The sequence below is a fragment of the Falco naumanni genome, chromosome 19 (assembly GCF_017639655.2).
Source record: "Falco naumanni isolate bFalNau1 chromosome 19, bFalNau1.pat, whole genome shotgun sequence".
Classification (NCBI taxonomy): Eukaryota; Metazoa; Chordata; class Aves; order Falconiformes; family Falconidae; genus Falco; species Falco naumanni.
The window spans coordinates 3737276-3751074 of NC_054072.1; the positions used below are offsets into that span (position 1 = coordinate 3737276).

At 53.6% G+C, this 13799-nt stretch overlaps 1 protein-coding gene across 8 annotated transcripts in view; it reads left to right on the forward strand.

Annotated features, from left to right (window-relative positions):
• The window catches only part of PEBP4 (phosphatidylethanolamine binding protein 4), an 80439-nt gene that overhangs the window by 9815 nt on the left and 56825 nt on the right, over positions 1–13799 (forward strand). For all 8 annotated transcript variants that reach the window (XM_040618046.1, XM_040618044.1, XM_040618052.1 and 5 more), the window contains exon 4: positions 1374–1506. In XM_040618046.1, coding sequence (XP_040473980.1) covers positions 1374–1506 — 133 coding nt within the window. The remainder of the gene's footprint in view (positions 1–1373; positions 1507–13799) is intronic.

A 13799-nucleotide genomic window follows, 5' to 3' on the forward strand; every position in this document is an offset into this window, starting at 1 on the left:
CCAGAGCTATAAATAGGGGCTGCTTTCTCCCTTTTGCCAGGAATCTGAGCCAGAGCGGTGCCCACCGCGCTGTGCTGCTCCGACCACAACCTGGGGTCTTCATGTCCCGGGTCAGCCAGAGCTGTCCCCCGATCTGTCGTGCAGAGGCTCTTACAGAGACATAACAGCATCAGAGATGACGAGTGGTTTCTACAGGAAGTTTTAGAGGAAGGAGGCTGTTTTTTGGGGAAGAAGCGTGCTGGAATAGTTCACCCTGCAGACCTCAGAGCCCATGCTGCAGGAATGCTGATGCTTACGGCATGGGAAGAGGAGGAAACATGGGGGGGGGGGGAGGGAGGGTGTCCCTGGAACTGCAAGCAGGCAGCTGGCTGCTGTACGAGCTGAGCAGCCACCAAATGCACCCCCTGATCAAATATCTGGATGCTGAAGGTCCTTGGCTAAAACTCTTGTGGCCTGTGGGCCGCTGGAGGTGGGAGGCAGAGGCACACACCTGCCCCTTGCCTTGGGGGGGTGGGGGGTGTGAGTGTCTTAATATCCCACATCGCTGGGAGCTTCTGCCTCAAACCCATCCTTTCTGCTGCTTCTCGGTTAACCAGAACGTTCTCTAAATAAGAACAACTTGAGCTTCTAGATCCAGGCAAGCAGAGACTTCTCTTGTCCCTGGTTTCCTCCCACCAACCATGAGGAAAAGCCCCTTGCTCTGAGCCCGCAGCCCCCCCAGTGCCAGCCCGGTGCTGTGCGGGTGCTGGCTGCAGGATTTAAGGGCTCCTCCTGGGAGGGTCATGGCAGTGGCAGCTTATCGGTGGCCTTGAGATTCGCTAGCTACGTGCTGTGGTGACCTGGCAGCTTGCTCCGGTGGCCCCTTTCACCGTTGGATAATGCAGAAGCTGGAGATACGGGATTATTGCACTAGCGGTACCCAAAACGCGGAGGAGGCTTGTCCCTGCTTTCAAATTGCAAGTGGGAGAAGGGGGCTCAGGGCTCAAACAGCTTCTTTGAGGCCAAGGGGAGGTGGGGAGTGAGGGTGGCTTTGTTCTCCATCTTCAGCCCTTAGTTTAACCCACATGGGGCATGATTTTTAAAGGCTATATTCCCAGTATTTTCCAGTCTAAGGTGTGCTGAGCCATAATGAATGTTTAAAGCTTTGTTGCTGCTTGGGAGAGGGAGCAGACCCCATGGTTATGTTACAGTGTGGGAGGGTGCTTATCCTGGTGCTCAAGGTGCCCAGCATCTTTGATGGCTGCAAGTTGGATCCCACATCCCAGCACTGCAACCACAGCTCAAGCCTGGCTGGGAAGCAGCACCAATTCCCATCCCTGGTGTGGGAATCACACTCTTCTCTTTTTTTTTTTTTTTTTTTTTCCCCCCCCCAGAGGGGATTTAGAAATTATCTACCCAGAGCTGGGTGATGTTGGCTGCACATACATCCCCAAGTGCCACCAGTACCGCCGGCGGATCAGCAGGGAGTGGGGCAGCCCCCGTGTCCGGTACCCCCAGGCTGAGGAGGTGAGTCCTGAGTTGCATCACTTGCGAGCAGCTGCTCCACGCTTCTCCAGGTTAATTAAAGGTGTCGCTGGATCACAGGGGAGGAATCCACTGGGAAGGGATGGTGCGTGTGTGTACTTTGAGCCTGCCCGTGACACCCTGGCACTGGCAGCTGGGCTGGGACACCCAGTGCCTGTGCTTTGGGTGCTGGGGACACCCGGGAGCCATTCACCCTGTACAATGTGTGGCTCAGCACCACTGTCCTGTGGCCAAAGTGCAGTTACTTGGGTTGTGCTCGTTTTTTGCCTGATACCAGGGTGACTTTCTCAGCTTCCCCCCTCCCCGTCCTTCCCTGTTGCTTCAGAGTTTTGGTTCAAGGCTGAATTGTGGGTAAACTGAAACGCTGAATTTTTGGGCTGTGGTAGCAAAAAAAGTGCATACATGGATATCTTTTTTTTTTTTGCAATTGCTTGCAAACTTTCAAAGCAAAGAGATGCTCTGGCTGGGTGTTTGCATCCCTGGGGCTTGCCTGGAGAAACCAGAGGAATTCACCTGCCGAAGTCCTGGGCGGCAAAGGGTTTGTAACGCGGCGTTGTGACCGTGATGGGTGACCGGATGGTGGGTGGTCCTTGCCCGGAGCCCCCCGGGCTGCAGTGCCCCGCTGCTGCCGCCAGGTGGCAGCATTGAACTTCCCGAGCCCCAGCGCAGCCCGGCACCGGGAGCCGCGGGGTCCCCCCCGGGCGCTGCCCCCCTGCTGGGGGATGCCCTGGGGGGGCGGGGGGTGGTGTGTGTGTGTGTAGGAGCGCGGTGCTGTGCGGGTGTTGGGTGTTGCGATGGCATCCCGCATCCCCGCTGCCAGCTGCCCAGCTTGGGGACCACTGTCTGTGGGAGGATGCGGTGGCATCTGCTTGCAGGGGGGTCCTTGTCCCCAAATCCCCAGCGTGATCCTTGTCCCAGCAACCGCCGTGTGCTGTTTCCCCATCATTAGCTCCAACCCTGGCAGCTGCAGATGCTTCAGCTGTAGTTAATAAGGGAGAAACTCGGCTCTTGGCTTTACCTTGAAGTGTTAAGAATCAGTTTTTCTGGCTGCTTCCTTGCCGTCTGGAAAGTCTCTTCCCCCTGTTGATCACATGGTTTGAAGTATAACTTTCCCTTAAAGATGTCTGATTCTTCCAAAAAAATAATTCTCCCTGGCAGAGGATGCTGGATGTAAAATCATCCATCACTTGTGCATTGCTTTCCAGTAGTCTGAAATTTCCCAGGGATGTAGGCAGTTGCTTTTCTTTTTATTTTTGTCCTGGAAAGCAAACCACGGCAGGGAGAAGGGAAGGGACTGGGTGGTGATGCTGGTGGGTGCAGCTCTGTCCTGTCAGCTATGCCGGGGTGGGGGTCTGGGGGAGAAGCAGAGGCAGAGCCTTGCCCAGCTGTGCTGGGGGGATGCAGGTTTGGCATCTGCAAACAGGAGCGGGCGAGTGAACCTGCCCAGTCTGGGCTTGGGAGCTGGCTCTGTGTGGCACTCCTGCAGGCTGATTTTCGGGATGGGATGCTGGCTGCGGGGGGTGGAGGGGCAGGGTCCCTGGGGAGCCCGCGGCAGGGGGCTGGCGGCTCCCACTGGCATCAGGGCTGGCTGATGCCTTGTCTCCGCTGGCAGATCTGTCACCGTCTCTTTCCAAGACAACTCGGCACATCTTGTGCTGAGGTGGCATCTGAGGACACGGGCCCTGCTGCTTCCTGTGGTTTGCATTTCTCCTCTCCTCTGGCCTTCACCAAGAACATCCCAGCTCCTGCAGTGTGCCGGCAGGGGTCTTCGGGCAAGGGGCTCCACGGCCTTGAATCAGTTGCAGAGAACTGGCTCTGAATACCCTCAGGCTTTTCCTATAGGGACATACATATTTCTTACTCCTAAACCTGTAAGGATGCTTTGGGATAATTTCTTCCCCCAAAAAAAAGATAATCCTTAAGTGGGAACAAAGTTGCCTCATCTTGTGCTGGGGCTGAGGCTTGCACAGGCAGCAGGGTTGCTTTTTATGGTTTATGATGGAATTCCTAAGGTCAGAAAGTTGGGGGTTTGTTTTTTGTGGTTATTTTTTTAATTCTCAAGTGAGAATGGGGAACCTCACTCTGCTGAAGTTATCTCCATCTCTATGTGATGCTTCTCGGCACAGAGGGATGCTCCAGTCCTGCCAGGGCTTGGCCATCTCCTGGATGGAGTGGTGAGACACGGGCTGGCTACACGACTTCCAAATCGGTGACAGAAAAACTCGGGGTTTGAGTATGAAAACTTGTGTAGGAAGTGTCTGCTTTCTGTGGAACACTTTGTCTCTTCAAGAAAAACAACCACCGAAAAAAGCCAAATGTGGAATGTTTGTTTCTATCTTTGGAAATATTTATCAGTTTGAGGGAGGGGGAATGGGGTATTTCCCATCCTTGTTCCAGATACTGGTACTGGGTCCGGTGGGGGCTCTGTTTTGCCTTGCCTGGGTCAAAGGTCTCTGCTCACAGCCTTGGAGGAGGCGACATCCATGTGTTTGTGGGTGAAGGATCTTCAAGTGGGGTGGCATCTTGCAAAGCCGAGCTCTGACAGGCATCTTCCACTGTTTGGTCCGGGGGATTTGAATACATCTTCTTGTGTGTTTGTAGGGATATCAGTGTTTCTCCAGTTTAGACACTGGGCTGTTGCAGGCAGGCAGCTTTATCAAGCACCGCTTTTACTTCCCAAAAGACCCATCTTTGATTTCTTAGCAAGGAAGGCAGCTGTTACGTCTGGCTGCTGTCTCTGTGAGCAGCGTGCTCAGGCGAAGGAGTGAGATGCGTTGCCAGACGCAGGAGGCCAGTGGCTGGTTTGGGCATCCTGGAAACTCTGTAACTGCTGGGGACAGACACATCAACCTGCTCTATGTGGTGGGAAGCGTCTGTCCCCCAGCCCCCAGCTGGAGCTGGGCAGCCAGTTGGGCTGTCTGGGTGCCTGTGGGATGCAGCCCTGCGGTGCTGAGGATGCTCGGTCCTTGCTGGGGGACCCCTCTGTGGGCATCCCATTTGGGTGGCGCTGCAAGGATGTGACACGGAGCAAACGCCAAATGCAGCTGGGAAAGTTTCTGTTGGCACCTTCCTGAAAACCCTGGCAGAGGAGCTGCTGCCAAGCCCTTTCCCAGGCGCAAGAAGGAAGCAGGAGCGGTGGAGAACATCTGGAGAGATGGGAAATGCGCCCTCCTCGTCCTGCCTCAATATTGCTTTGCTCAACCAAAAATAAATTGGAAAAGAAAATTGGACATTGCATCAATTTGGGGCAAGTTTATAAATTCTGCAGCTAAGCAATCCCAATAGAAAATGATAGATCGCCAGCGCGCACGCAGCCCCTGCCGTGATGTATAGTCGCATTAGCCGAAACGCCGTGTTACATGATTCTGTTTTATTACCACTGTTGGTGGCAGACAGAAAAACAGATTACGCTTGAGATCAAATCGATAGGAACTTTATTTACTGGCCTTTTAAAAACATATTTCTGTACTTTATAAAAACATACAATAGGTGCTATTGATGCTATATAGAACTTGTCTGCTTGTTAAAAAGCAATTTACCCGCCGCGAAGGTCTTGAGCTGCGCTTTGCGGCTCTACCTTTTTACCTGCTCCTCCAGATTTGTTTTCATCCGTGGGGTTTGACGACTTCCTTAAAGGTTTCCTTGGGCTGTGCCATTGCTTGTTTAGGACATGGGGAAGGGGTAGGACTTGTTGTCTGGATGAGGGGCCAGGCATCTCGGGGGGAAAAAAAAGTGATTTTTATTCCCAGGGCTCCTACCCCAAATTGAACTTAGTTCAACTTTGAATTGTTTCTGCAAGAATCCTCTCCTGTCCAAATCAGTATGAGGAAGCAACTTGTGCATCCATGAACTAGAACTTTTCTGCAGCTGTACAGATTTTTCTCTGCTCTTCCAAGAACCGTCCCTTTCATAGTGTCTTATTTAAAGCCATTTCTGTGGCAGAATGAGCTGGAGCTGAAATGGCAGCTGGAAAAGCCCCCCTCAACTGCACAAAGCATGGGGTGATGCCTTCATGGGTTGCATCAGGCTTAATCCAGCAGCACCTCTGCGTGTTTGTTGTGCCTAAGCCTGTAATCTTCCCCCTGGGGTGATGCCCCTGCCCTGCCCAGGGTGAAGGGCAGGAGAACAAGCCTCTCCCAGGAGCTTGGATTGTTCTGGAGTCCATGGCAGAGTTGTTGCTGGTGCTGTCCCAGCCTCAGCCCCAACTCTTTCTCCCCTTTTGTGAACGCTTAGTGGCTGGGTTGTGGACAGTCCTGATTTATAAAGGTTTCTGTGCTCTAGGGTCTGGTGCCCATTATTTGGAAAATTATTTGTATGGGGAAATTCATTAGCTTTTAACAAAAGGAGGAGAAGGTCTGCTTAATCCCCTAATTGGGATGTGCTCTAGTTGTGTCAGGCAGTGATTTGCAGCTGGCTGGAAGAGGGGGCTTTTGAGTGGCACTCAGGTTAAATTCAAGTCTCATTAAAGCTGGGTTTAAGCAGAAGATTCCTGACAGTTTGTGTATCCTCCTTGGCTCGTGGAACTGTCTGGGGTTAAGGAGCCACCAGCATGTTTTTCTCTCAATCCTGTCTGGGCTACTTTAAAAAAAACAATGGCCCAACATTCCTTCCTGATGCTGTCAGCCAGATATTATGGGGATTAGCCCAAGCCCCTGGTGATGAACCCCTCCCTTTCGCCCTGTTGGAGCTGATGCTGGTTTGGGTTCCCATGCCCTGGGACCATGCCATGGCATACCAGCATCCCCAACTTCAGAGGGCTGCCAGCCCCGCGGCTCCCCGGCGCCTGGGACCGTCCCGGCTTTGCAGCAACTTCTGAGCGGTGGTGTTGGTGCAAGGCCTGCGAGCTACCAAAGTGCCTATTTGAGGGCTCGTGTGGGGTGTTAAAGCAAAAAACAAAATAAAAATCTGCATGCTGCAGGCTTTTCTGTGCTGCATCAGCCCTGTCCTCTGCTGACCTGCTCCCAGGCAGGACCACGCAGGACCTGGCACGCTGCAGCCACCTCTGCTTTGGTGGAGGTTTGAACAGCAGAGCTGGGTCAGGATGCAATCCCCGTCCTGCAAAGCACTGCATGACTTTCCGTGCCTCTTGGAGCAGAGCATCCCTGATGGAAAGCTCTGGAGAAGCGTGGGGTGCTGGTCCCTGCTGGGTCCTTACCCCACCGGAGGGGACCAGTGGGACAGCTGGTGCCACATGCCATGAGAACCTCTTTCCGTGAGCAATCTTGGCAGAAATGTCACTTTGCATCAGTTTTATTACCTACACGTTTGCTGGACGTTTAACAATCCTGGACAAATAACCTTCTCCTTCAGGCAGAAGGGATGGGCTCTGGGGGTGACAAGAACCACGGTCATCAAGTCTGCTCTCCTCGTTGCTGATGTATTGGCATCCGCGCCGGTGCGGGACAGACACTTGTGCCTATTTCAACAGCAAAATGTTTGAAGCAGCTGATGCTTTTACTTTGATCCCTGTAAACACTATACAGTAATCAAAGTTTAAGCTGCTTTGGGTGAAATAATTGCTTAACAATCATATAAGACAAAGTGATTCAACAAATGACAATTAGGACTTGTGATATACAGAACAGATGCATTCAGTGTACCATATTATAATGTGCTAATACAAGATTGACAGCACAATAATAGGAGAGAACAGCCACTCAGCCTATAATTCGAAACCAAATGTGAGGCTGTCCACAGAGCTCAAATCCTAACAGGCTGTAAAATTAGAGGTAAGAAGGCACAAGTTTCACAAAGACTCATTAGCAGGTTGGCTGTGAATTTCCAAGGGAAGGGGGGAAACTTCCTGCTGGAGGATTACTTGTAGGCTGCAGTGCAAGGGATGGAAGGGGGGGGGGGGAACCTCAACCTCCGCCCATCTATATGTTGGGAAGCGAGTAACTTCTATCTCCCCAGTCTCAAACGGGTGGTAGATGCTGCTTTCCCCTGTTAGCACCCAGGGTTTGGAGCAGAGGCTGCTCTGGTGCCGAGGCAGCATCAGCATCCCGATGCCGGGGCATCAGCTGCATCAGTGAGCGTTACTGTACGGCAGGGATACATGAACCAGACAACGGTGTGAAGGACCAGCTGAAATTCAGACTGATCTGAACACGGAGGTCTAACGGGCGTTCCCCGTGGGAGCTGGGCGCTTTCCAAGCCCTAAATGATACTGATGGGTGACGGGGGGCACCCTTTAGCCCTGTCCGTGGCGATTAAGGCGGCTGGCTGGTGCTTGCTCTTCTCTTTGGGTAAATCAAGAGATGGGGACATGTGCAGGAGCGGAGGCTGTCAATCTCTAATGCCCTGCGTGAGCGGGGAGCACGCTGGCACGTGGAGAGGCAGGAGCGGGGGTCCAGCCCCCCTCCCCGGGCTGGATTCGCTCCACGATGTGCGGTGTGTGCTGCTCTCTCCTCCTAGAGCTGCTTTGGAGCCAAAGAGATCAAAGGAGCTAATATTTTCAGCGCTGGTGACAAAACAGACTTCAGCTCATCTTGTACTTTACACACACCATGCACTTATTTCACTAACGTATAATTTTATCATATTTTATTATTAAATAAACATGCCAGAAAAAATACTTTTTGCGTGTGGGGGAGGATGAAAAGGTTTGGTAATTAAAACTTCTATCCATCAATGCTTAACTCCAAGAGATAATTGTGTTGCTTCTGCAGACGTATATTTTGTATTGAATCACCCGGTTTTGTGTTAAAATCGGAGCCGGCGCTCGTGTGTGTGGAGCTGGGATGTGCCGTGGGCTGTGCGGGATCCCAGCGGGCACATCCCAGGATTGGGAATTTGGCTTTTTGTCTCCGTGATGCTGGTTTATTGCACGGGCAAGCCCCTGCCACCACAGGGCACCTTTGTAACCGCTTCGGGTTTAACCTGTTAATATAAAAGCCGCAGCGATGTGCCCATCTGGCGGGCCTGTTGTAAAGATCTAAAGAATTTTTCATTATTTTTTTTTAACTGTAAAGCCGAAGCACATTGTAGAAGCAGATTAATCTATTTAAAATAACCTAATCTTTTGGGTTTGGTTTTTGGTTGGTTGTTTTTTTGGGTTTGGTGGTTTTTTGTTTTTTTTTTCCTTCTTCTCCATTCTGTTTGGGATTTTCCCAGGATGCTCTGGGTGCCAGTGTGGGTGTCCAGCACTCTGGGTTTAAGAGCCTCAGCTGGGGTGACACTAGAGGAACGGCTGCGAAGCTCAGCCCTCCTCTTATTTATTCCTACCCATTTTATTTTGGAGGAGACCCTTAGGAAGCGCTGCCCCCACAAAATGCATCAGGGGCTTCGAAGTCAGCCTCATCACCACAGTTGCTGGTGGACCAGGGAGCCCCGAGGTGAAGTGTCACTTGCTGGTCTCCTGCCCTCCCCAGGAGCTGCCTTGACTGTTTCAAAAGGAATTTGTGGCATTTTGGGTGGGCAGGAGGCTTCATAGCGGGAGGCAGGCTCCTCTAGCCACTCCTGGCACTTGTGCCTTGAAAATTGAATTTGTGGGGTCTGAAATCAGGTTTAATCGACCACCCGCACCCTCCTCATCTCCCCTGCATCCTCCCCAGCTCCTCTGCAAGTTGCTGGCACTGACTCCATGCCGGATTGGTACCCAGAGGGAAAAGCATCCCTGCTGCTGCTGTAACAAGGAGTGAACACAGCTGGACAGGGACGCTGTGCAAAGCCGGGCATGCTCCTGCCCCTGCTCTGCAGCTCTGGCCTCGCACCTTGTTGGGGCTGGGAAAAGCTCTGGGACCAGACCTGGCACGGGGTCGGGTGTACTGGGGGGGGTGTCTTTGCTCCGTCACCCTTCCCACTGCAGGCAGGGATTGCCCTCCCTGCCCTTTGCAGAGGGGCTTGGGTGCAGCCGGGCTCTCGTGGGTCTCGCTGGGATGCGGTGAGAGGCTGAGCACGTGGGTGAAAAAGCCACGAAGTGGTGGTGGCTTTGGTCCAGGAGGAGTGGGAAGTGCTGTACGATGGGGATGTTTGCCCATAAAACACACCCTGACCTTACTGTGCTCAGGAACCCTCCCATGGGACTATCCGAGCATCTCCCATCCTCTCTCCGGTGTCCGGGGAAGCTCCAGCCTGCTCCGGCCTCAGTTTTGGCAGCGGAGGTTATTGATGCCCTTCAGCAGATCGAGGCGCAGCCCTCGCCATGTCCCTTTTCCGCAGGGAAACCCGCTCTGTCCTGCTTTCCTGGGCATCACCTCCCGCGCGGGGCAGCCTCCTGGGGGGCTCAGCCTCGCCGCTGGGCTCTGAGCTGGAGAAACCATCCCTGGGAGCCTTCCTTCCCTGCAGCATCTTCCCTGGTGCCTCCCCGCCAGCACAGGAGCCTTTTCCATGGATGAGTAATTCTTCCCAATTTGGGGGCTCCTTCCTGCGCCGTAACAGCCCTGAGCTCGCCTGCTTCGTTCCAGCTGCCAATCTGCGGCAGAAATTTCCCCCTTTTCCCGGCGGAGGGGAGGGGACGGGGGATCTCGGTTATACAAGCTGGGGTTGGGGCGACTATTTTGGATCCCTCCTTCCTGCCTCCAAATTGCAGCTTTGAATGTGACAAGTTACAAAACACTTGAGTCATTTCTCTCTTGCGCGCTGCCTTTTCCCCCACAAGGAGAAGATGGTTTGGGTTGTTTTATAGGGGAAAAAAAAAATTAAAAAAAAATAAATGGGGGGGGGGGGGGGGGGAAGGCGGCTCCCCCCAGCCCGGGCGGCTGCGTGCAGCCCACACGCAGGGTAACTCTGAGTGCTGTTTATGTAAGCTGCTCATGTTCTGCTGAGCTGCAGCGAGAGCTGTTGTCAATTCAGAGGAAAGCCCACGTCTGCCCACGTAGGATCTCCCGAGCAGGGTTGTGTAACGGGGAACCAGGCAGCCGCGCTGTGCTGGGGGGCTGCCGTGCGATGCCAAGGCTGCTGGGGGGCTCGGGACATCCTGCTTAGGGGGGATGTCTGAGATATCTGGGGGTAAAGGAGTGGGAAGTGTCTGTAGTGCTGGGAAAAATTCTGCCCGCTTTGATGCGGTGAGAGGAGCTCGGTGCCTGCTGGTGGTCCCAGGGGGTTTGAGGATGCTCGGGGAGGTCCTGGCCCCACACTCGGCACGCGTGCCTCCATCCGAGCGTGCACGGTGCGTTTTAAACTCATCGAGTCATCAGGTGACTTCCAGCATCAATGTTTCTTGGGGTCCTGGAAGCAATGGGACTTTTCTGGCAGACAAAGTTCGGCGTTGGACTCGAGGAAAATCTTTGCGTTATCCCCAGAGCCCCTTGACGGAGCTGGTGGCTGGTCCTGAGCGTGCCCAGATCTCCCGAGACTCCGGCAAGCGAGCAAAGCCCCTGCTGGCCACTGTCGCCCGTGGGTCTGCACCCATGGCTTTAATATCTGGGGGGGTTACATCCACCGCTACAAACCCTTCGCATCCTCCTCCATATGGGGAGGGGGCCATGCATTATCATTTCAATAGCTCTTTACATAAATACGGAAGAATAAGAAAAGCTGGTGGCTTCTGTTGCTCCCAGCCTGTGAGAAACGCTGTCTCGGTTATCGGATTTGAGTTCTTTTGCACTGTTACATTTTTATACATATTTATTCATGCAGAACTGAGGTGCCGAGCGAGTCGCCCTGCCACGGGGCTGCTGGGTGCACCGCTATACATAAGAATGCACCTTCATTTACATCCTCACTACTTGCCCACAATTGAACTATGTGGGTTATTTTCATTCCTCATGTGTGTTTTTTTTTTTTTTAAAAAAGGTGGGGGAAGGGGAGGAGGAGGAAGAAAAAAAAAAACCCAACCCTCTAAATTCACTTTCTGGACTTCCGTTAAAATTTTCCCTCCAGTATTTTTGTAACCCATAGAAATGTGGCACATGGGTGAGCTCCACCAGAGGGGAGAGATGAGGCCTGGGGATGAGGGGGCGGAATGCGTTTTGGGGCAGAGAGTAAGTTTATAACTATTTTTCTCGTAAGCGGAGCAGTTAGCTGCACTGCAAGCCATTCATCTTCTGATTTAATAACTCATTCTCCTTGTGCAGACATGAGGTATTATATTCCTGGATATTGCTTCTCTTGGTATCGAGTATGAAAGACGAAGCCACATTTTTCTATTAAAATATGTTTTCGTTGTAATTGAAATAATAATTTTTTGCTCCTTTCCCCCTTTATTTTGGGTACTAGAGCTCTCCTGCCACCTGGTCCCTCCTCCTGGCCTGACATTTATTTATTTCCCTTCCCAAGTGACAGGTTCAGCACCGGCAATGCAAACTCCTTCCTTTTCCCCTGTCCTGGGGGGGCTCGTGTGATGGGAGAAGCGCCGCCGTTTCCTTTGAGCTGCCTCTAATCAAATAATAAATCTGATATTATATGATATATAGGCTATTTTGCATCCAGGGGGTCTCCCGTACTATGGGAGCTGATGCGCAGTCAGGGTGCCAGGGGGTACCAGCTAGCTCAGGGGCTTTGTGCGACCATCTCACCCTTGGCTGACACTTTTTTAGCAGCAACTCATCCCCTGGAGTGGCTAATTCCTTCTCCCTCTGGGGTGCAATGAGTTTGCAGGACCTCGAGGAAGGGCCAGGGTGGGCAGATCCCGGCGCGGTGGGTGCGTTGGTGGCCGTGGTGGGTTTTCTGGGAGCAGAGGGAGCTCTCGGCTCATGGCTCCGTCGCTTCCCGCGCCGCCTCGCCGGGGTTAACATCCTTAAACAAAACTTCTCCCTTTCATGTTCTCCTCGCCTGACTGTCTCTTAACTAATCATTTGATCTCCTCGTTTCTGCGAGAAGGTTCAGAGCCTGATCAGAAATTAATGGGAAAGGAGGAATTAAGCAGCGGATCAAAGTGGCCGCGTCGCGTGCTGCAGTTCGGGGCTGGAAGCAGGGGTGGCTGGTGGGGTGACGCGTGTCGTGGTGTCTGTGGGGGGGACACACGGGGACCACAGCAGCTCCTGGTGCTCTCAGTCCAGTCCAGCCCCAGTGCCGCAGCAGGGAAGCGGCGAGCTGAAACCCTCGTGCAAAGGGTCTTGGTGTTGCTGCAAGTGCCCATCACCCTCACGCCAGGCCTGGTACCGAGGGGCTCATAGCTGTCTCCGGAGGTTTTCCCACGTCTGGGGATGCTGCAGGGCAGCTGAGCTCCCCACAGCGCCAGAGCCCACGTACACGCAACAGGAATTCCCTCATTAAACAAATATTTCGCAAGTGGGAGGAGGAAGGGAGGTGGCAGTGCTGCAGAGCCCCCTGCGATGCTGCAGCCCCTTGTGATGCTGCACCCCGTCGTGATGCTGCAGCCCCCCATGATGCTGCACCCCCTCGTGATGCTGCAGCCCCCCACGATGCTGCACCCAGGCACACCAAGGATGATGGCACAGCAAAACAAACCTGGGGCTGGGGACACAGCTTTGCACCCACCAGGTGCAAAAAAACCTTGCAAAAGCAGAGGTGTTTTTTTTACTGAAAACTCTTGCAATTCCTGCTGCGCTGCATGCACCCGGCTGCTTTTGGGGGGGGGGGGGCGATGTGCCAGGGTGGGAGCGGGGGCATGTGCCAGCCCCATGGTTCAGGGTTCGGTTGCTGCTCAGGGCTTTGCCCCTGTTTTTTTCTGCAGCTGCTGGGCTTTGTCCTGTCCATCCAGCAGCCGCTGCTCCCAGGAGATCTCCCTCTTCACAGAGGGGCAGGTCGCATGCAGTCAACGGATTTGCCAGATTTCTTCCAGCTGGAGGGAAAAGCCTGGGAATTTGGGTGGAAATCTGGCTGCAAGGGAGGAGCAGGGCTCTTGGCATTTGAGGACCAGATCCATTTGGCTGGTGGCACTGGCTGGTCCCGGTCACCTCTGGGCTTGCTGGGCTGATGCTCTGAGCTCAGCCCCTCCTGGACCACCCGTGAGATGAGCCAGCCTGGGCTCAGCTGCCGGCAGTGGAGCGCCGGGAGCTGCAGCTCTGCCAGCCTGGCACCTTTCCCCATTGAAAAGGGAAGGAAGGCTTGGAAAAGAGGAGTACTGCTTTTGCCACCTTTTGGTCTTCTTTTGCTGGAATGTCACCGCAGGTGCCACTGGCTGCTGTTTGGTGGCAGGGACCTGGCGGGTGGAAGGGGAGATGCTCCTGGAGCGCATCATGTGCAAAGCTGCTCCGTCCCCTGCAATGACCGCAGTCTTCACATGGTTTTCCCAGCAAAGATCCTGTAATCGGGACAGGGATACCTGCAGGCGGATGAGCGTGGGGGATTCCTGTGGGACCCCTGCCCGAGCGATGCAACCCACGTCCCCCCGGGCAGTGGCTGCACTCAATTTGAGCCCCAGTGGATGC